At 43.6% G+C, this 23,264-nt stretch overlaps 1 protein-coding gene across 1 annotated transcript in view; it reads left to right on the plus strand.

Annotated features, from left to right (window-relative positions):
* Positions 1 to 23,264, plus strand: part of SLC24A3 (solute carrier family 24 member 3) — a 498,945-nt gene that overhangs the window by 418,464 nt on the left and 57,217 nt on the right. Inside the window, exon 7 of the mRNA XM_025400528.1 lies at positions 12,204 to 12,278. Coding sequence (XP_025256313.1) covers positions 12,204 to 12,278 — 75 coding nt within the window. The remainder of the gene's footprint in view (positions 1 to 12,203; positions 12,279 to 23,264) is intronic.

Here is a 23,264-nt window from a genome sequence, read left to right on the forward strand (position 1 = left end):
TCATTCTTACAATGATGTAAGTTAGGGTCTTACCTCAACAAGGGGCTAACCATGTGCACTCTGCAGTAATTCAGACCGAGCTCAAAATGTAGTCCTATCACTTTCAAACTATGAACCTCACCAAGCCTTAGTTTTCTTATCTGTGAAATGGGAATATTAAAAGTTTGCAAGAAAAACAAAGGCATGTAAAGTGCTGAGCACAGTGTTTGACACTTAAGAACAAATTGTTAAATGTTGGCTTTTGCAGGGAGAGGCTTCAGCACAGGCCATGACCTCCTGGAAAACAAGAGGTTCCTGACAGCCCCAAATCATTCAAGGGGGGTCTTTTCTTCCCTAGGAATGAGATAAGGTGCTGTAGTCAAGGCCACTATTTGCAAATGTTCGCTGTCCCTTATGTGTATATGCACAGTAATCCTTTCATTCTGAAATCTTAGAATCTTCTCATACGTTTTTGCATGGATTCTTACACATTGCTGAGCATCTGGTATGGGTAAATATTACCATTCCAGGTGGAAAAGTGAAATAAGGAAGTGCATAGGCAGCACTCTTGATCACACGGTACAGGAAGGGTGAAGGTGAAGAGAAACTCAGGCTTCCAGGCCCTACAGACACACCCTGAAATATGGAGGAAAATAAAGGAATGAGATGAGGCTGCAGATGGAACCCATTCTCCCTTGTCTCAGCCTTCTCTGCACAATATAAGCACATACTTTTATCACTGTACTTCCGGGCTGCAAATTGATTACCTTTCTGACCCCGTGAACAGCTAAGGTGCTAACTGCACTCTGCTTAGATGGTCTTCATTTGCAAACTGAAAATCCACATAAATACTTTGATAACACAATCTTCCCCTATGTTTTTGGCTAAAAAATATTCAGCTCCTTAAGGAAGGGTTCTTTGTTGGCTGGTTGACTTATTGACTGCCTTAGTCACCCAATTCCCTCAGCTCTCTTCTTTATTGTCCAACACAGATCAAACCTAGATGTGTTATTGATGTGGTACTTTGTTTTAATTCTCAATTTCTTTAATTCAGGGGGGAAATATCTTTCAAGCACACATTAAAGAAATGTTCTTGTGTTCAATTTGCCCTGGTTGCAGAATTGATTCATGAGTGTCACCTGCTTTCCCTACCCTGAGTCATAGAAATTACTTAAAATAGATCATCTGAAGATCAGCTGGGGCCAGATGAGCCACACAGTCCTAGCAATCAATATCCTTTAGTATAAAAATATCACTGTTCGCCCCTAAGAGAAGAGGGTGGCCGGCATCTGCATCTGAGGGGGACAGGTGTTTCCCTTCCAACCTAGAGCTCACACCAAATATGCAGAAGGGTTTTACTTGGGGGGTTGGGAGGAGTCACCCACATTTTTAAACACATGCTCCATTTTAAGCCAGAATAGCTCCTGATACTGTGAAAGTCCCCTTCACTGCCAAACACCAGGTAGAAATCTTAATTTTAAAAGCACAATCAACTTTTCTTCTTGGTTGTTAATTGATGAAACCAGAAAACCTTGGATCCTTCCAGATATGAACCAGAAACTTCTAAATCCACGTCCAAGCCTGTGAATTGAAAAATAGCTGACTCTTCTGTCTTTCTATTCTCTTTGTTTTTAGCATTTTGATTTTTAGAGGGATGAGAGAAAAATGGAGCATCTGTCCCATGTGATTCTATTACTGGCTCTCCTAACACCATGAAAAATATCAGCTTCTGCATTCTGATAATATTATAGACGTCAAATGCTAGTGTAATGATGTATGTAATTTTAGGCAGGGTCTTACTTCCAAAAGCTTAAACTCAAATGCATAGTCTTAGCTGTCTGATTTCTGAACTCACCTGGTATATATTCACTTCCATTTTTGTCAGCACTTCAAAATGTAATGTTGAGTGAACTCCACACTATTTTGGAGACCAAGTACTATGATGGTGTATTCAGATCAGGATGCCAAAAGGATTCCTCAAGCTAGAGATTGCTCTTAGGTTTTGTAATTCATAAAACAAGGAAATAAATATTTGCTCCCCACATAGATCTAGCTACTAATCTGGCAGGTATACATTTTAAGATAAATTCAGCACCCCTCTGGTTTGGAGTTCTTTATACCGTCTTTTGAGTGGAAGGAATAGGAAGGGTTGAGGGGAGCAGGAATTTTCTAACATGGTTCTATCCATTGTACAAAAGGATGATTTCCCCCAGCATCTTCAACAGGGTTGCTGCTCAAAATAGATGAAATATGAAGCCCCATACAAGTGGTGCTTCTAACTTGCAACTTCAGCCCGTGCAAGGAGTCACAAGGTGTCCCAAAGGTCCCAGATGACTCTCTGTGCCTGCTGCATCGCGTCCAGATCCCACTTCTCATGGGGAGGGCCATGGACCTCCTCCTCAGCCTCTCACTCTTTGCATTTCCAGTTTCATGGGTGTGACTCAGACCCTGAATTCTCTGTTCTCTAAGCGAGCAGGACTCACACTACAATAAGCACCTGAGCCACCTGGGCACGTTGGTGGCCTGCAGGTTCTGATGCAGCAGGTCTGGAGGGAGGCCTAAGAGTTGCTTTTCTAACCAGCTCCCGGGCGATGCCGACACCACTGTGCCCATGTGTTTTGGGATAAGCAGCAGGAGGCACACACTTAGCTGTGGGGAGAGTGTCTATTCAGTCCTCACAGAAATGACTCCAGTTCCGCACTCACCAGTCTGAGATAACAGAATTAATATTGTGAGCCACTTTAATTCTTCCTGCAAAACTGTAAATATAACCAGGTTTCTCTCTATGATAATGAATTTAACAGACAGCACTCTTAATCAAAATCTACAGATAACCCCAAACAGTGTTTTTGCCATTAGTTTAACCTCCTCCACCTGAATTTGTATCAACATAGCCAGAATGGGCTGAGAGCCCATTTCCTCCTGTCCCCTTCTCCAGAGGACAATTAGATGACCAAATGCCAGGAACTAAAAAGGAGTAGTACCTCAGGGCTTCCATCTCTGAAAACTAGATTAGGGGGTGGCTGAGCATGAATGAGAAAAAATATATACATCTTTATTTTCACCAAGCAGTTTTATCTAGCATTTGGTCTCATTATACATGAGGCAACAACCATAGTCACTTCAGCTGTATCTGTGATGTTGTCTCCGATAGAAATGTGAGCAATCACGTGCTGGATTACAGTCACCGCAGTTATCTCAGAGCTCTTCTCATTCGTCACTACTTCGGAGTGAATGACTAACTCTTCTTATAATAAAGAAATGTGGCCGGGCGCGGTGGCTCAAGCCTGTAATCCCAGCACTTTGGGAGGCCGAGACGGGCAGATCACAAGGTCAGGAGATCGAGACCATCCTGGCTAACACGGTGAAACCCCGTCTCTACTAAAAATACAAAAAACTAGCCGGGCGAGGTGGCGGGCGCCTGTAGTCCCAGCTACTCCGGAGGCTGAGGCAAGAGAATGGCGTAAACCCGGGAGGCGGAGCTTGCAGTGAACTGAGATCCGGCCACTGCACTCCAGCCCGGGCGATAGAGCAAGACTCCGTCTCAAAATAAATAAATAAATAAAATAAAATAAAGTAAAATAAAATAAAATAAAGAAATGTACTGGCTCTTGTTAATAAGGAAACACATATATTAATGAATCTCTATTTTTCAATGTTTTGATAACTAGATTTCAATAAATCAGTTTCCTAGTAATTCTGTTATTTATTTTATGCCTTTTAACACACTATTCTGCAAAGGGATCCACAGAGCGTCAAGGGGTGCATAGCACAGAAAATGTTTAAGAACCCCAGAGCACCATGTCAAATGTGGAAGAGATGGCAACTGATTGTGTTCAGCATGGTTGATGCTAATTAATATAATTGTTTTAGATCAGGGATCACAAATGCATATTCCTGCAAGCCTCAGCTGTATAGAATAAATAAGTGGAGTGGTTGGGTCTAAGGACAATAATAGCAGAAAGAGAGTAGTATATGGCATCTGACTCTTGGCCTTAGGAGTTGGGGGCAATGAAGAGGTGGGTGACCCATGTAAGCAGATGAACACACATCCCATCTAAAGAGGGCACCGCTGAGCAGCTCCACAGTGACACAAGTTGCCTGGTCTTCAGATTTTTCCAAGAGAAACCAAAAGTCTTGATGTTGTGGATGTCCCTCCTTAAAAAAAAATGCAATGTGCACTTTAGCAACTATTTCAACTAACAAGAAACAAAGAAAAAATTCTAATCAGGCCAAACAACCAAAATAAAATAGGGGCTAGGGCCGAGGACAGTGGCTCACACCTGTAATCCCAACACTGTGAGAGGCCAAAGCAGATGGATTGCTTGAGCCCAGGAATTCCAGATCAGCCTGGGCAACATGGTAAAACTCCATCTCTACTAAAAATACAAAAAATCAGCTGGGCATGGTGGCATGTGCCTATAGTCTCAGCTACCTGGGAGACTGAGATGGGAGGATTACCTGAGATTGGGAAGTTGAGGCTGCAGTGAGCCGAGACTGCGTCACTGTACTCCAGCCTAGGCAATGAGAGTAAGACCCTGTCTCAAAAAAAAAAAAAATATAGTGGTTAATATCCAGCATAAGATAAATAGGCAACGTAGAACAGGTTCAACTTGCCCTTTGTCCTAAGAATATTTAGTTCAAAATCACTAAACTTCCAATCTTGTGCTTATCTAAAGAAAGTCAAAATCGTTATTTTAATGAACATCCGAAATCTAATAAGTATGGTTACTAGATTTAGCAAACCAGAATACAGTATATTACATTAAATTTTAATTTTAGATAAGCAACTATACTATTTTTAGTATACTGTATGTTCCATGTGATATTGGAGATGTGCTTATCTCAAATATCCAAGTTATTTTTTATTTGTATTAAAAAATGACTTGGTATTTTCCTGAAATTCTGCTTTTGCTGGGCTTCCTGTATTTTAGCTGGCAACTTTTCTAATAAGCCAACCCCACGTTGTGATGGAGTAATTACTATTAAAATTAATGTGTAATATTAACAATAACAGTTAACATTCTAATTGCATTTGTGTTTTGTTTGAATAGCGTTTTTGTTGAAGCACCACATACACTTAAGAAAGTGCACCTGTCCTAATCCAGCTCCATGGCATTTCACAAAGTGGGTACATCCGGTAACCAGCACCCTGATCAAGAGGAAGAACAGTCATGGCCTCTGAGAGCCCCTCGTGGCCTCTTTCAGATACTAGCCTTGCCTCCAGGGGAACACTACTCCTGACTTAAAATGACATGAATTAGTGTGAACTGCTTTTGAGTCTTATACAAACGTGATTGGGTTGTACTTTAAAAATTACAAAATTCTCTGTGTGTGTGTCTGTGTGTGTGTGTTTGTGTTTATGCTTTCTCTGAATATTGGATTACTGTGTAAGTCCATGTTTTTGGCTACAGTAGACAGTGCTCATGCCCCACCCGTGGCCTCTCACCCTTACCAGTTCAGTTCCCACTGGCCTGACTTCCAATAGCCAAAACCTGCATTTCTTTGTCTGGGGGCTCCTCTCGGTCACAAAAGCCCATAATTTCTGCCCTTGGGATAGGAAGTGCCAGAGAATTTACACTCCTAGGTGCAGCTCTCAACCAATGACCAATGGGAGTGGGTGGATCAATACCCTGGCTCCCTCTCCTCTCAGAGGCATGTTCCATCCATGTGGTCTCCCAGGGTCCCCACTAAGATGGAACCCCAGTTGCCCACTGCCATGACTTGGTTATTATCTTCCTTCCACCACCTGCCTCACTTCCCACTCTCCTAACAATTATCCTAGAATCACCTCCCCAGATAAACTATTTGCACTCAAATCTGGGTCTGTTTCTGGGTGAATCCAAGCTAATATATTTGGTTAAATTAAATTACCCTAAATGCCCTACATTTATTCAACAAATTTGTATCAAGTACCTAGTACTGCCAAATGCTGTGCCGGGTGCTGGCACATCAATGCCTGGCAGTGAATGTAGATGTCCTTACACCCGGTACCCAGAATGGGCGAAGGGAACCAGGGGCACTGCAGGGAACAGCCCTGTGGCCTCAAGTCCAGAATTTTCTTCCCTACAGCAGAGCTGACTCCCTGTGAATTCTGATGTGTAGGGGAACACTCTGAACTACCAAATTTTGAAGGCCTAGCAGGCAATAACTTACACTTAACATGAAAACTGCACATAATTTTGTGGATGATTGAGAAGGCATGTCTGAGTCCCGAGGCATCTCCAGGTCATTATGAGCATCCGTGGTTATTGTTCAGCAAGATCAATGAAGAGCACTCAAGAGATTATTCTATGTCTGCACTGTCCTAATGTGGCCTTATTTTTATTTAAATCTGTCTCCACTAGAAGCTTGTTTATTTGTCATTTGTTTTTCTTACACAAAACTAGAACTCAAAATGAGTTTTCTTTAAAAAATTAAATTAAAAATGTGAATTTATTTGTGTGCCTGGTTGGGAAGATTAATAAGCAGCAGTTCACTGTATTTTGCAAAAGCATGTTATTGTCTTTTTACACAGCCCAATTATTACTGTCCATTTTCGATAGTGAACTTCTAGAAAACAAGAGTCATTTGTATTTCAGTGATTTTTCCCAGCATAGAAGTTTTTTAAAAGTGTACTTCATGAGCAGACAGTAGCACTGAGGTTTCCCTGTGGGAGGAAAAACCCACATCAGGCCTGTCTGAACTTCAGCACCACTTGGTGTCCTTAGGTGGTTTCAGGGACACCCCAGAGCCCCATCCTCACTGCAGATCAGGTGGCTGTGTTCCCTGAGATGAGAATTGGCTGTAGAAATTGTGTCAGCTCAAAAGCTTGGAACAAAACTCATGTTATGATTTCTCAAATCCCTTTTCCATGAAATGTGTGTGAAATAACAACATTTCTCATAGACAGTAACAGTTTTATGTTTTATGTTATGTTAACGACTACGTTGTTTTGTTTGCTTCAACTGTTTTTTTTTAAGAGCGAGTACTCACCAATTGAGAGTATTTGTGCCTTTTAAAAGGTGCCTGCAGTGTCAGGTGATATTGTTCATCAGGAAAAGTTATCATAAATATTGTATCATATTACAGATACACAGTCTATCCTCATATATACTATATGTGTATTATCATATATACAAATAGCTGTATATAGATTCACAATGCATATCTGTACCCAGAAAGTGTATGGTTTTATCATAAACAATTACTTTTAACCTCTTAGAGGCAGCCAGAATTTCAGAAGAGAATGTGTTGTTTTGAAAGTGTGAATTATTTTTTGCATTATGCCACTCTGAAACTAAATGAAAGTATAAGAAGCAAACTGAAGCTGCATGTTCCATGGAGAATGTGTGAAATGCATTCCATAAATAGAAAAAGAAATATCAGGATGAAATTCCAGCTGGGTGGGATTCCTAGAACTATAGGGGGAAAACAGAGCCTCTGGCTGAATCTGTGGAGGAGTGGATGGACTCCTGTAATCTGCACCATCTATGTTATTGATCAGTGAGGTCAAGGACAGAATTACTCACTGTTGGTTTTCTCCTGGGACCTCTAATCTGGTCTCTTTGCCAGAGTGATTTGTCTTTCTTCCATGCAATCATTTTGCAAAGGGCTACAGAAGGTGACCTGTCTTCTCATCAGCCTGCTGTGGCTTGGGGGACACCTGCCAACAGATGCAAAGAGACTCCCATTTGATGCAGAGATGCTAACATGTCTCCCTCTGCCAGGAGATGTGTTCAGGGCTGAGCCACATGGCTTCCGGCCTTCATCTAGAGATAAGTGATCCTTCACTGAGAGGCAAAGGGAACCATATGGAGTCCAGAAGACCAGGGTATTCATGTTTGTGAAACAGTGAAACACTCAACCCACAATGAGCTGTAGTGGTGTTTGATTTTTGTAAATTAAACAGGTCAAATGGACAGGTAGTTTCAGTGTTTATTTAACTGATTCTCTTCCTCCTAGAATATATCCGTATCTAGAATATATCCTTTCCATATCTACATTCCTATCTACAGTTTTTATAGTAACTCTTTTTTTGCTTTGATCACTTACCTCGATTCTCTTGAAAGCAGTTTATTTTAAAATGTAGCTGTGGTCACTGGTTTTTGTTGTTTTTTTTTTTTTTTTTTTTGTCTCTCAGCCTTCAACTATTCTCTTTTTTGGCTACAATTTCTATTATACTTGTTTTAATGGCTACAGTGAGGGAGAAAGGAAAATCCCCATGGGAAGCAATCGCAAGTGGGTGCCTGCTTTTCACCTTTGCCTGTAGTGAAGCATTGTAGTATAGTGTCTGGGAACAGGGACCCAAGGCCCAGGCTTCCTGGATTCAAATCCCAAACTCTTTCCCACTGCTAGTATTACCAACCTGGCTTAGTACTCAAATTCATCAAGCCCAGGTTGCTAGGAAATGAGGGTAAGTCAAATGGTATTGGCCTCTGCAAGGATACAGAACCCTTCTAAACCTTCTTCTTTGCAGGAAGGGTCAGATAAATATTGCTTTTGTGGTGAGTGGTGGTGTCAGAAAGGTAAGTCAGAGGTGGACATGAGTTCATGATCACAGTTCTCACTGTAAGTACCATAGAATTGTGAATTATTTGGGTGTGTATGCCTTTCTAAATTCCTTCTAGAGTGTGGAAAGAATTCTTTGGTTTGATGCCTTCTTACCTGTGCTCCAGTTTGTCACCTCTATGCAAAAAAAAAAAAAAAAAAAAGATTTTGCTAAGGGTATGCTCTGAATATGGGGCTGAAACTTGATTACAATCCAAACATTGAAAACTATTCTATTTATAAAGAAGAAAAAGAATATCACTATCCACCCACATTTGACATCTAGACCTAGTACAAGATATATTTCTTGCAGAAGTAAAACTAAGTGGATAATTTGTGATATGCTTTCCTATCTTTATTTTTATTAAAGTTATATGGGCACAGAGCTTAAAGAGGCAACCCATTCTAGAAAGCTTATTATGGAAAACAGCCATCCTCCAGTCCCACCATCACCATTTCCCCACTCTTCTAAGGTAACTACTTTCCATTAGTTCCTGTTCCTGATATTTGCTCACTATCTCTAAATAACCTACTTAGATGGCAGCTACTTGATTTTTTCAGTTACAGGCATTCTCCATTTATTTCACAGTATAGAAGAGGAGGGTTTGCGTCTCTTTTAGCCTCACCCATCTCACTACCCAGCCCCCATCTTCCCCTAAAGAGTTATAAGTTTGGTTAGACAATATTCTGCTTAGTTTATTATCACTTTATGACCACTCTTCATAGTTGAGCCATTAATATACAATGGTTCATCTTCTTTGGGGCACAGTCCTATGTTTACCTTGTGGCTTATAATTGTCTTTTTTATTGTTTGCTTGCTTAGTTTTTTATGTTCTCTTCTTAGAGTTCTCTAATCTTCTTTCTGTAGATTCAAAATTATCAACTGTTCCATCAATTTTGTCCTTCTGGCAACATTTTTTCTGTAGTCTTCTGAGTCACTCCAATCTGGCTAGGTTGTTCTCTAAGCCTGCTGTAAAAATTTCATTTTGGAATTTCCTTTTATCATCCTTCTAAATTCTCCCTTCACTGTCATTCTAGAAATCCCCTTTAATTATCATCATAGATTCTGGTTGCTTGGTATTATGTTTTATTGTAACATAATTATATGTAACAAGTGCTTTACTCCCTTATTTTGGTGGAGTACATTCTCCAGTAGCTTTTTCAGAAAGGACACATAGGAGGCAAATTTTCTGAGACAACTAAAATTTTATTTTTATTCTTTTCTCATTTTTAATTAATAATTTGATTGGGCATAGAAATGCAGTTGTTTTCCTTTCTAATTTTGAGAGCATTACTCCATTTTTTGCTAGCTTTCCATGTCTTTGTTGAGTACAAAATGTCACTCTAGTTTTTATTTTTTGTATATAAACCTGCTTTCCTCTGTCTGGTAATTTCTAGGGTCTGTTATTTGTCCCAGTGTTCTGAAGATTTATGATTATCTGCCTCGATGTACGTCTTGTTTTGTTTATTGTGCACTCAGTGAGATAAACTCAGAGGACCCTTTTGCTATGAAAATGCGTGTCCTTAACTTCTGGAATGGTTTCTGAATTATTTATTTGATCATTTCCTCCCTCTGTGTTCACTGTTTTCTGGAACTTCAATTCTTCAAATACTGGGTCTCTTATTTTCTATTAAGGTAAAGAATGAGCATTAACTGGGCTGTATGAAGTAAGGAAGGAGGTTTGGAGAATAAATTCTTAAACAGTCTTTTGATTGTTCTGTTTTCAGGTCCATCTTTATTCTAACTTTTAGAACATTCCCAATTATTCTTCTGCTTTCCAGCTTCCAAAATTTTGTTGTTCTGATCAGCTCTTCTGTTCCTTTTGCATTGTGGGTTTATGACCTGTTTGCAAAAAACCCTTTAGTATTATCTCGTTATGGTATAACAAGAATGGTAATGGTATGTGTTCAATCTGCCGTTGTTAACTAAAAGCCCAAGTAATGTGTTAAAGAAATTCAAAATGGATATTTGCCACATGTTTTAAGCCCATTTGTCTGATTATAATGAAGTGAATAAATACAACCTTTTATGACCTGCTGGAAAATGAACAATTTAGTCCAATTTAATCTATTGCATAAATGGTGAGTGATGACCACAGATTCTAAGAGTTTACAGTACTGACAGAGAATGATAAAAGGGTAAAGAGTACTTTATATTTATTCTAACGTGATTTTTCTGATGTGAGTTCTCTTCTTGACAACCCTGTCATGTGTGACTTAGATCTGCAAATGCTTCACCTAATAAGGCAAAATTAGCTACAGGAAATAACTAAGTGTTCATATAAGAAGTGGGGAATGCGTTAATGGAAAGAGACTGGCCTCGTTATTCATTTATGGTCCTATGTAAGTCATGCCTTTCATGTTATTTGAATCCAGAAAACCTCCAGTTTGACTTGGTCTGATCTTTACAGACTTGCACAGCAGTCAAGGAGGGTAGAGGCTCAGGGACTGCACGTCCCTGGGGTTCCTTTTTCCCACTGTGTTTGGTGTAGCGTGTGCCTGTCATTACCCCTGCTGAGAGTGTTGACTTGTGCTGTGTCTTTTTTCACTTACTAGGCCAAGGGCAAAGGTAGCCAGGCAAACATCCTGTGCCCATGGGGTGGTCGGTACTCTTCTAGGGAAGGGAAAGGGACTTGCCAGTGACAGCCCTTGGGACAAGGTGTGTGAACTCTCCCAGACTTATTTGTAAGGTCTGCCGAAGTGAACCTACACTGTAAAGACAGAAGAATACTAAATATTCCTTAATAAGAGACTTTGAAGAACTTTCCAGGGAGAAATAATTCTTTCTCCAGAACAGAAGCCTGAACCTGACATCCAGAGCTCTCTCCCCACCACTTCTAGCCCTGGCTCCTCTGCCCTCCTTTGGACCTGGCAGCCCCCTCCTCTTGCAGGGCAAGGCTGCTTTAGCCTCCAGCAATGTGCCTATCAGCCTCGTCTCAGCAGAGCCAGCATCTCTTTAAAAAGGGACATCTCCAAATGCCAAGAACATTTTCCCCTGGATCAGTGTGCAAATCAATCTTTCAAAGATTCTGATTAAACCAGGGGTCAAATGCCAGCAAGACCAGGCATATAATAGAGATGAGGGAAGAAGGTCTGGCAGAGACAGGCTTGTCCACACCCCTTCTGAAGGACGGCAGCGGCAGCCCAGCACAGGTTGCTCACTCCACGGGGCAGGACAGGCTGCAGCAGACGCTAGAGTCATGACAAAGGCACAGGTTAGGATTGCTCCTCCTATCCCCTTGATGTTATGGATGTCAAGGCAGGCCTGTTCCTGGGGCACGTGAGTCTCCTCTGATAGGCAACTTTGCATTAAGGATTCCCTGGGCCTCGCTGCACCTTCCTCAGACTGCCTGGCAGCTGGGACAGTGCACCCAACCATCCCTGTCTTCTTTGCGGGGGTCAGACATGCATCACAGGTGGACAGGCTGCATGTCCAGCTCCCCCGATGCCCCATTTTCTATCACCGGCTCTTTCCCCCTAACGAAATTGTTGCAGGTTTAAGTCCATCTTCATGTCTGCCTCTCAGAAGATCCAGACTAATATGCCTAAATACTTGAATAAATTCCTATTGATTGGCAGATGGATTGGGTGCAGGACAGGAGGCCTAGACAGGAAGCTGGCTGAGACTGCAGGAGTCCCGCCGTCTCATTTGTACAGTCTATATCCTGTTTGACTTTGTTTCCCTTCTCCTGCAGGTTGTAGCTCTTTCCTCCTGGTGCCTGCTGAGGGATTCAATTTACTACACGCTGTCTGTGATCGCGCTCATCGTGGTGAGTCGCTCTGGCCATTTCAGCTCCCATCAGTGCTCTTTTAAGCACCAGGGGTGGTGTGTGGCTCCTCCGCGTGGAGTTCACTAGAGGTCACTGGTGGCGAGTGCGTGATGCATGTCTTTGCTTGGAGGCAGATTTCTTTCTTTCAGCTACTTTGATCACCCAGAACTCAGCCTGACCAATTGCTGGTCAGAACTGGCATTTAGACTTGGGTTATCTGGGTCTGTGAGAGTCCATGGCTGTTCTCTTGAGACCCTGCTGAGCATGGCTCTTCTGTCACTTCATTGGCATCCCTAGCTTTGGACATCACTTCTCCCCCTTCTCACTCTGTATGCTCTGCCAGGACTCCCTGCCCTCCCACAGAGCCCATTACCGTGGCCACCTTTGTGCCAACACCAACACCCGTATACTCAGCTACTTAGCAGTGACACCTCCCTGAGGTCCCGTGGTGGATAAAGAACTCTCTACTAGACATCTCCATGCCCCAACTCAACACGTCCCTAAATAGAATCCTTCCTTTTTTTTTTTTTTTTTTTTTTTTTGAGATGGAGTCTTGCTCTGTTGCCCAGGCTGGAGTGCAGTGGCATGATCTTGGCTCATTGCAACTCTGCCTCCCAGGTCCAAGTGATTCTCCTGCCTCAGCCTCCCGAGTACCTGGGACTACAGGCATGCACCACCATGCCTGGCTAATTTTTGTATTTTAGTAGAGATGGGGTTTCACCATGTTGGCCGGGCCAGTCTCCAACTCCTGACCTCAAGCGATCTGCCCGCCTCAGCCTCCCAAACTGCTGGATTTACAGGTGTGAGCCACCGCACCCGGCCCCTAAATAGACTTTTGATGTTTTCCCCAGGACTTGCCTTTCCATATATTTCAGTCCCCGTTCCTATCTTAGCCACAAACTGGGAATGAGATTAAACTGACCTTTCCCTCAACTCCCAGCATACCCATGTGGCTTAGTTGTTCTGTGGATTTCAGCTTACCACAATCTCCCCAGTGCATTCCTCCAGAACTGACTTCAGCTGAGGCTCTCTGCATTGCAGGCCTGACACAGCAGCTGCTGCAGTTCATGGCGGGTCAGTGTTTCCGTGCAGTGCATCTCCACCGCTTACTCCTCGCTTCTCTCTACCCCCAGCCAGTCCTCACGGCCATCCAACTGGCGTCTCCACAAAGAACCCCTGCAAATGCTTCTATCCCTTGTTCAACTGCTCAGTGGCTCTGTGTCGTCTATGGGGAAAAATTCATACTCTTTAGAGTGGCAAGCAGGGCTGTCCACAAAAAGGGTGAAAAATTGGAAAGAAGATTGAAATAGGAGTCGGGAGATCTGACTCCTAGTTCTGCTTGCCCCTTTACCATCATGGTTAATTTTATGTGTCAACTTGACTGGGCTAAGTTGTGTCCAGATGGGCTGGTGAACGTATTTCTGGCTGTCTGTGAGAGTGCTTTTCAGGAGAGATCAGTGTCTGAATCCTAAAAGATCACCCTCCCTATGGTGGATGAGCACGATTCAATTCACTGAGGGCCCGAATAGAACAAAAAGGCAGAAGGGTGAATGTGCCCTTTCTGCTTGAGCTGGGCTATGAATCTTCTCCTGTCCTCAGACATCAGTGACATCAGTGCTTCAGGTTCTTGGGCCTTTGGATTCAAACTGGGACCTACAGTCTTGGCTTCCCTGGTTCTCAGGCTTTCAGGCTTAAACTTGCACTACACCACAGGCTTTGTAGATGGAAGATCGTGAGACATCTCAGCCTCCATGGTACTGTGAGCCAATCCCTCACAGCAAATCTCCATTATATATATATGTCTTCTGTTGGTTCGGTGTCTCTGAAGAGCCCTGACTAATGCAGCCTTCACTGGCTCTCATGACCTTGGAGAAATCAATCAATCTAGGTTTTCAGTTTTCTTACCTACACAATGGGGATGGATCAACTAAAGGGTCTACTCACTTGTTTGACGAAGCTCTTAACAGTAGATTATTTTATTGTAAATCTTTATATAAATAAAATGAACATGAGGGTTGATGTGAGATTTTCCCTGAGGAACCAGACAGGTACTTCAGTGACCAGCAGTTTCTGACATTGAAAATCTTGAGTTTACAAACCATCACAAGGTTTGCCAGGAGGTCAGTGTTCCCTTAAAATGTGCTCTCAACCTTGTCCTCTAGCGTCCCCAGATTAAAACAGGAAGGGAACTAGACCTGCCATGCTCCCCTAATTACAGGGGCCCTTTATCACTGGGAGGGTTGGAACCCACCCCACAGAGCAGAGAGGTTCGGAATGTTATGCTGGAACTGAAGACATGCTTCATCTTTTACACTTCTGGTTAGGAGATTTAAGGACATACATGAACTATGTTCTTGTTCTCAGTTATTACCCATGAAAAGGGTATGATCCCCTGGAACCCAAGGACTCTTCCCAGACTTCTCTAATACCCCTTCCAGTGAGCTTCATCCTTCTATGCACAAACCCACATTGACTGCGTGCCCTCTGCTCTTCTGCCATTACGGGATGTTGGGATGATTTTTGAAAATTATTTTTTTAAAAAAGACATGGTTAGGGAACAGTGTCAATGAACACAGCCCTCTACTTTGCTGAATTCCAGAAGGAGATGACTGTGCTCATGAAAACAAGGTGGTGGAACGGAACGGAGCAGATTCGGATCTCCTGGGAGCACAGACTTAACCACACATTCTCAACAGCAGTTCTGCTGGTGTTGGCTTCTTTCCCTGTTTTCTGCATAGACACTAACTGGACTATGTGTGAAATCACTTGTCTTCTGTTCAGTGTATCTGGATATATCCAAGATAAAATGAATATAATTGTTGTTAATGACGTGTGAAGAAGTAAAGAGGTTTTTCTTCTTTGGGCTTTGAGTAACTCCCTCACCGAGTCTGGTCTTTGGGCAAAGCAATCATCTGTCCTCGGGGCGCAGTGTATAAACCCCAGAGCTGAGCTAGCTGAACACGCAGGCTGCCAGGACAGCTCCATATTTCATTCAGACAGCAACAAGCCACACAAGCAAATGATTCTTTGCTGTTACCTGAAGATGTGGACTGTACATTTACAGACCAGGTGTCAAGGCTAGAGTTTTGTGATTTGAGAAAAACTACATCTCTCCACTGTTAAGAAGAAATAGGAAAGATAAAGTTTGAGTTCTCAAGGTTAGGTCTTGGTTCTTTTTACTTTAACTGATGTTCCTCCAACTTCAGTCTGCACTGGAAACACCCAGGATGCCTATTTAGTTCAACAGCCTCTTGGTTAGGACCTGGGAAATTGCATTTTAACCAACATCTTCCCTCAACCGCAGGTGATTCTGATGCCAGTAGCACCACACTGCATCTTGAGAAACACAACTTTAAATATGGCTGGAAACTGTTTCCTTGGGGTATTCATCTGTGGCATAGAAATGACAATTTCTAGAGTCAGTTTTGAGATTCCCAAAGGAAAGGAATCATAGCAGCCTAAGTAACTTCAGTTGCCGGGATTTCTGACTATTGCTAGTCTGAGTAGACTCTTAACTCTTGTTAAGTGGTGGCCAGACTCCCAAGGTCATTTTTACATGAGATTTGAAACTGTCCATGAGGGTTAAAACAGAGTTTCACACCCAAAAGTGCTGCAGTTCACAAAGTAGCTCTCACAATGTCTCCACATCTATTCCATGCCCCCAGCCAGAGGCCACAGCTCACACACACTCTGTGTCTTTTTTCTTATTTTCCTCTTTCTATTTCCCCTAATATCATGGTAACAAAATCATTTTTCCTCCAGTTTCCCTTAGGTAATACTAAGCTTCTCTATAGGACTCTGCAACGAGCACTTGAAATTCCTTTATTTAAAGGCCCTTTCTGCTACCCACCAAATAATTACCAACCTTCCCAAACAATGCATTCAACTATTCGGGTGTTTTCAAACCCTCCTCCCTACTATACAGCACTGAAATGTTCAGAAGGCGTAAGTGTCAGTGTCCTGAGGTTGTGCAATAAAGAGCTCCTTCACCCAGAGGGCAAGTCAGGATTCAGCAGGACCAGATGCTGTTCTGTGTACATGCCCACCAAGGGGTTCTTCAGACCTCAGCAGAGGAGCCCTGGAGACAAACCGTGGGGCCTGGAGACCCACAGAGAGGCACCGCGACTTCTCCAGAGACGCTGATGGCTGCTGAGGGGCTGAGGGTTCGGAGGAGGCCAGGAAAGTGCTAATAGAGTCCTTATGACCTGGATTCAAAATGGCTGAAATGTCAGCCGATGCGGGCGGGACATGGCGGGGGCCGACAAGCAAAACCACAGGAGCAGGAAGCGCACGTGCATTCCAAAACCGACAGAGCTCACCACAGTTCATTCAGATAGAGACGCAGGGCGATCCACTTCCCTGTTCGGGTGTTTCTCCTAAACTTTCCTCTGTGCTATTTTCTAGTTTGTTTGTTTGAAGGAGAAGCAAAAGAAATGAATTTAGTCAGTGTCCAAAGCAATTATAATTTCAAAAACATAAAATGTGTGCTTCTCGGGGCCCTTCCCCCGCCCCAATCAACGTTCCCTTAGCCCCAGTGACATTCCATACTTTGAAACATCTGGCCAGCTCTGGAGAGGCTGGACAGTGGCTCTGAAAGCATTGCGGAGGCTCCCCCAATGCCTTCAGTCTCTTTTTGCAAGACAGACATCACCTTTTAAGTCCTGAAAGAGTTCTAGGTTCTTTAGAGCCCTTCCTTGTGCCCATCCACCCAACAGCCAAGTGCAAGTCATTGCAGATTCGTCGCTGCTTCTCCTCTGCCCCCAGTGAGCACTTCAACTGCGGGTATCTCCGGCCTCCCAGTCCTCTCTTTTCTCCCAATCCCAGCAGGCCGACAGTTTTTTGTATTGAAATGTTACTGTAATTTACATAATCAGATAATTTACATAAATGCAAATGATTCATTACATAGGCAGTCTAACAGCTGCTCTAAAAGAAATACTTTATTTTTACCCTTCCTCTCTTCTGGAGGAGGGGGATTGTGAACGTGGAGAGGAGGGCAGCCCTCAGGGGAAGCAGATAGGCCTATGGGACAGGTCCCAGGTAAGGTGGACCGGCTTGAAACTCCAAATTCACAAGTGCTGCCTGTCTGCTGATGGGCCAGGTGAGCCCTTGGCAGCAGTTTGGGGCTCTTCAGGGCAGCCCAAGCACTGGCACAGCAGCGAGGTTCCTTCATGCCAACACATGTCCTTCCTTCCTTGGGACATTCATTGTCATGGCCCCAAGTGGATGGAACCCAGGGGGATATGAGAGAGCTCAGCTGACTCACCTGCCACAGGTGCCCAGCACTTCTAGCAGAATTTACATGGTGATAGAAATGGCCTGCAATCTGTGCTGTCCAATGTGGTAGTCACTAGTCACACATGGCTACTGACAGACAACTAGTGGAACCAAGGAACTACACTTTTTATGTTATTAATTTTAATTTTTAACAAGCATAGACTTGATCCTCAAGAGGGGACTGTGTTGGATCTACTGATGATGACATTTTAGTTTAATACTTGTGACTATGCATGAAAGCTATTTGGCGAGTCCCACCTTAGAGATGGCATCACCAGGGCTCTGGTGGTTAAATGGTTCACCCAAGGTCAGGGACTGGTAATACCTCGAGTTTGCCAGAGCAGGCGTCTGACATGGTGCAGCTCTACTGCCCCAATATAGAATTTGGACTTTCCCTCCAGTAAAATCCTCCTCTTACAGTCTTTAAAATCATCCTTACCCCACCACCCACTCCCCCTGTTAGAGAGGAGCGTCACCTTCACTAACTTTGCGGTCTAGTTTTTCGGCAGAAGGGAACAGCTTCAGCCACCCCCCTGCTAGAATTTTTTTCATTAAAATAACTAATCTGAAATAATCTGGAAATGATTGTATCTTGCCCTTTCTGTGAGAGAAAAGACATCTCAGAGGTCGTGTGGAAGGCTGTCCTTCACCGGCAGCTGGCTGGCCTCCAAGGCCCTGTTCCTCTGACCCATCACCCTCCCCTCCTGCACACATTTTTCATGGGAATTAAGCTTTTCTCTCTCCAATTTAGAAAACTTGGGGTTCTTATTTTTTTATTTCAATGGTTTTTGAGGTACATGTGGTTTTTGGTTACATGGATGAATTATATAGTGGTGAAGTCTCAAATTATAGCATGCCCTTCACCCGAGTAGTGTACAGTATACTCAATACGTAGTTTTTTTTATCCCTTGTCCCTCCTCGCACCCCCTCTTCTAAGTCTCCAAAGTCCATAATACCACTGTGTATGTCTTTGCATACACAAAGCTTAACTCCCACTTATAAGTGAGAACATACGGTATTTGATTTTCCGTTCCTGGGTTACTTCACTTAGAATAATGGCCTCCAGCTCCATCCAAGTTGCTGCAAAAGACATTATTTAGTTTCTTTATGTGGCTCAGTAGTATTCCATGGTGTATATAACCACATTCTCCTTATCCACTCATCAGCTGATGAACACTCAGGTTGGTTTCATATCTTTGCAACTGTGAATTGCGCTGTGGTAAACGTACTCACGCAGGTGTCTTTTTGATAGAATGATTTCTTTTCTTCTGGGTGGATACCCAGCAGTGGGATTGCTGGATCGAAGGGTAGATCTACTTTCAGTTCTTTAAGAAATTCTCATACTAGAAAACTTGAGGTCCTTCAGCTCATTGTGCCTTCATTACATTTCAGCTCTCTTTCTGGCAAAGTCGGAATAACTATGGTAGCTAGAAGATCCTCACTTTGACAGAATTTTAAGATCCTTAAACAAATCAACTATGGTCTTACAAAGGTCGCCTGCTGTCGACAGGAGGAAGGAAAGGCCTGCTTTAATGACACTGGGTAAACTAGGAGACCGGTTACACTCGCATTTGCTGCTTGAACAGAGAAGTGCATCCGCTGGCCTGGAGACCCCAGAGAGGAGCCTCTCATCTCTAACAAGAACAACTTGGAAACTTTAGCTACGTGTTTAATTTCGGTTTTCCCTGCCTAACAAACATAGTCTTTTTGGTTGAACTACCCCCGTCTCCTTTATCCTCAGTACTTATCCTTTTTTCTTCCCTGTAGCCTGCCTTTATGTATTTATACAACATGATTAGCTCTGCTAAAGCCCTGCCCTTAGGTCATTTATTCCCTGCCCTCCTGCAACCACAGCCTTCATCAATCAAGCCAGCCTACAAGATATCCTGAAGTAGGAATTCCTGCTTAACTTTGAAATATAAGCGATATTGGTGCCTAACAGCCAGCTTTGCAATGTATTCCATCGGATCCCTCTCCTCAGTTGAAATCACCATGGCCTTAGCTAAGCTGTCTGTACCCCCACCCGAGAGCTGAAGAAGTGAGAACTACACCCACTCAAGGGAATTCCCGTGATGTTGAGTGGGAAAAATCTACGGGGGACTGTTTTCTTTACAGCAAGGAAGGAAAGAGTGTCAGGTTTCAGTCTCTTGAAAGAAAATGATGTTGATTTTCTCCTATTATTTTCGCTGCTTAAAATTCTCATGGTGCCAGTGATTACAATACATGCTATGAAGTCTTGGCTTCAGCAGTGCGGCATCTCCTGCTTCATGGTTACAATTTACAGTAAGCAAACCCAGGGGCTGACATGGCGATGTTGAGACAGCCACCTGCCTCCCAGCTCAGCCAGCCTCTTTTCTCCCGCATATAGCAGGGGCTTCTGGCTCTTCCTCCCCTGCTTCTCCATGTTGAGCACTCCATTCCCTTGGCAGCTATCTGGGTTGTTCTGATATCCAGGGATTCGCCAGCCTGCTGTAAGCCGGTCTTGCTTGGAAGAATTCTGGAGCAGACACCAGGAATGAAATGCCGGTTTCCATGGTACCCAGCCGTTTCTCTGAAGCCTGGAGGAAATGAGTGCTTTTTTCAAATTCATTCCTGTTTAACATTTCGCTCAGCGGCAGAACACGTGGAAACCTTAGGGTGAAGCCAAGGGTGACTTTGGATGAAGCACATGTGGGTCAGAGGGCAGAGGCCCCCTGACCAGCTGGTGCTCAGCAGATCTGAGACCCAGCTATCAGGATCACCCTTGGTGGTCTCTGGGCTATCACAGTGCCTGGCCCCCAAACAGAACCAACAGGGCACAGAGAGAAGAGCTGCTTACCCATGGCTTGCTTTCACAAATCTGATGGGGAAGAAGCTGAGTCAGTTCCAAAACCCACAACAGGAGGTCCCTCAAGTGCAACTCATCGTGAGGACTGAGTGTTGACCACAGGACAGAGCACCAGGCAGGACCTGCCCCTGGAACACCACCTTGCCCCATGACAGCAGCGGCTGAAGCCGCCTTCAGTAGGCTGCCTGCCTTGAGGTGCTTCCCTTCCTTCCGGGAGATTTAATAGAACTGCGAAAATGGACTTGAACTGACTTCATTTCAACTTCACTACCTTGGCAGGCTGGACATGGAAGGAGGACTGGAACGTGAGCACCACCTAGTGGTCATTGGGGGGAACTGTGGATGCAACTTCAGGTCTAGAAAGAAATGATTTCAAGTTTTCTTCTACACTGATAATACTGATCTAAGGAATGGGGGATTTTGCTTTGATTTCTTTTACTCTCAGCCAGTAGAGCATAAACTACAGAGGGATATACAACGGGTATATTAAGTGTATTGAATAACATGCAATCTTTAAGGAATAACAAATTCATTTCCTAACCTTCAGCAAACTCGAGTGAAAGGAACCTCATCCTTGTTGTTTGAAGAGTTTTCCGAGAGAGCAATTCAAATGCTCCATCAAGATGGTCCAGCAAGGTACCCTCCCGATGGAACGTTCTGCAAACAGTACCAGTCCTCATTTCCAGTCTTCCAAAGAGGCGATGACCAGCTGTTTGTTCTCCAAATAACAGCACAGAATGCTCACAGGCAGTTCATAGCTCATCTCCACCTCCTTTCTCACGATGAGGAAGCCCTGCTTCTGTTTACAGTGTTTTTAGAGACAGGGTCTTGCTGTCTCCCCAAGGCTGGAATGCAGTGGTCGGATCATAGCTCACTGCAGGCTCAAACTCCTGGTTCAAGTGATTCTCCCACCTTGATCTCCCAAGGTGCTAGGATTACAGGCATGAGCCACTGTGACAAGCCAATTTAGATTTTCTAGTCCCTTTTGTTCATTTCGTTGTTCTTTTCTGAGTCCTCTCATTCCTCCACACAATCCTCTTAAAGGAGAAGGATAAACCAGAATGATGTTTGCCGTCAGCCACAGGGTAAAGAAGACCTGGCTTTGTGGACGCCGCCTCCTCCTCCTCCTCCTCCTCCTCCTCCTCCTCCTCCTCCTCCTTTCTCCTCCTCTACCCTTATGCATTCTGAGTGATGGGGCATCTTCACACCAGGCAGAGATCAAAGGGGAAACTGTATCAGTTATTTGCATGTTTCCAGATCTCCACCATTAGTTAGTACTTGTAGTGAGATCACCTGCATTTCTCTCTCCCTGTCTGCCTCCCTGAACCATATCCCCAACCACAGCTCCCCAAGCCATAACCATTCTCTTGACTCCAGGGTCATGAAGCTCTGTCCCTAATAGCGTATTTTGTCCAGTCTCACCCGGATTTGCCCACTGTTTCTGTTTCTCTGATTATTGTGTGCCTATTTGGGGTCTCTCATACAATTAAGCCCAATCTCATTTTTTCTTTGCTATGATCATTGAAATGATCAGTAGCTAAAGTCCTATGAATCTCGGGGCCCACTGTTAGCAGACAGGAAGTTCACTTTCTTCCAGGGTGAGTGATCTCCAAGCTTTTCCTTTGCAGAATCTGTGCCCCAGCTATGGGGAGGATCACACAAAATCAGGGCTTTCTGAAAGCTGCTTTCATATTCTACGGTATTGCCTGCCTTCCCTGATAGGAGAAAATTAAATTGGCCTGGTCTAATAAACTCTTTCTCAATATCTTCTGTTCTCTTAAGTGGCTACAAATTGATTGTTCCAGCCTGCTGCAAGGACTGATATTGAATTAACCTCAATTAATAGAAAATGTTTTCTATCTTAAATAATTTGATCTGCTCCATGATTTTTTGACAACAATCTTTTTTCATAAAAAGAAAGGGGGTTATACAAAAGAGCTGTCAGTGCCTTCTAGGAGATGGCTTCCATGCCATTCAACGTGGATTATGAGATTGTTGCCTATATTTCTTTAATTCTCTGCCCATTCTAGTTTGACGTTGTCATCCCAATGTCAACTTGTTGAATCTGATAACAAAGATGAAAGTAACAAAAATGATGAAGCTCACGTTTCCAATGGCTTGTTAGGAAGAATGAGTTACAAATGAGCACAGCTCCTTCCTCCTCATCCTCATTTTGACCTTCAAGATAATTGGAAAGAGTTCCTTTTATGCGCTTTGTGACCTATGCCCTGAGGTGTTCTCCACGTCTCTACCCAGCTGGTGGTTCCTGCCCTGGCTGAGGGCTGATGCCATGCCCACTTTGTTAACTAAGTTTCCCATCTCCAAGCTGTGATGGCGGTTGACACCCAGAGTGTCCTGCAAGTGTCTGCTTCAGTCTGCAGAGGGCTGCTGCCTCTAAAGGAAAGACCACTCTGAGATGACCATACTCAAAGCAGTTGTCTTTCAGGAGTGTGGGAAGAAAGAGCTACGAACCATGTCCTCAGCCTCCTGCTTCTGTGAAATACAGGTGTACTCGTTCGGTTTCGGCAACATGTCATTAGCCATGTGTGTCCTGAAAAGGACACCAAATTCGGAGCTGGGGCTGAGTTTTCGAGCCAATTCTGCAGCAGATGGAGCAACCCCAGGAAAATTACTTACGTTCTCTGTGACTCGGTTTCCCTGTATAATCAAAGGATTACACTAGATTCCCCCTCCCCCACCCCCACCCCACAAGGTGGGAAATGATTTCAGATGGTATGTAGACCAGGACTTAAGTAGATTAAATCCTGCCATGTATTCTCTCTGTATTCTCTTTCAAGTCCCAACTGATGAGTAAACCTCAGTGGGATGCTAGTGTGCCTTTGACTGCTTCTGACCCCTAATAATCTTCCTTACTGAAAGGG

Source organism: Theropithecus gelada, chromosome 10, assembly GCF_003255815.1.
Source record: "Theropithecus gelada isolate Dixy chromosome 10, Tgel_1.0, whole genome shotgun sequence".
NCBI classification, from domain to species: domain Eukaryota; kingdom Metazoa; phylum Chordata; class Mammalia; order Primates; family Cercopithecidae; genus Theropithecus; species Theropithecus gelada.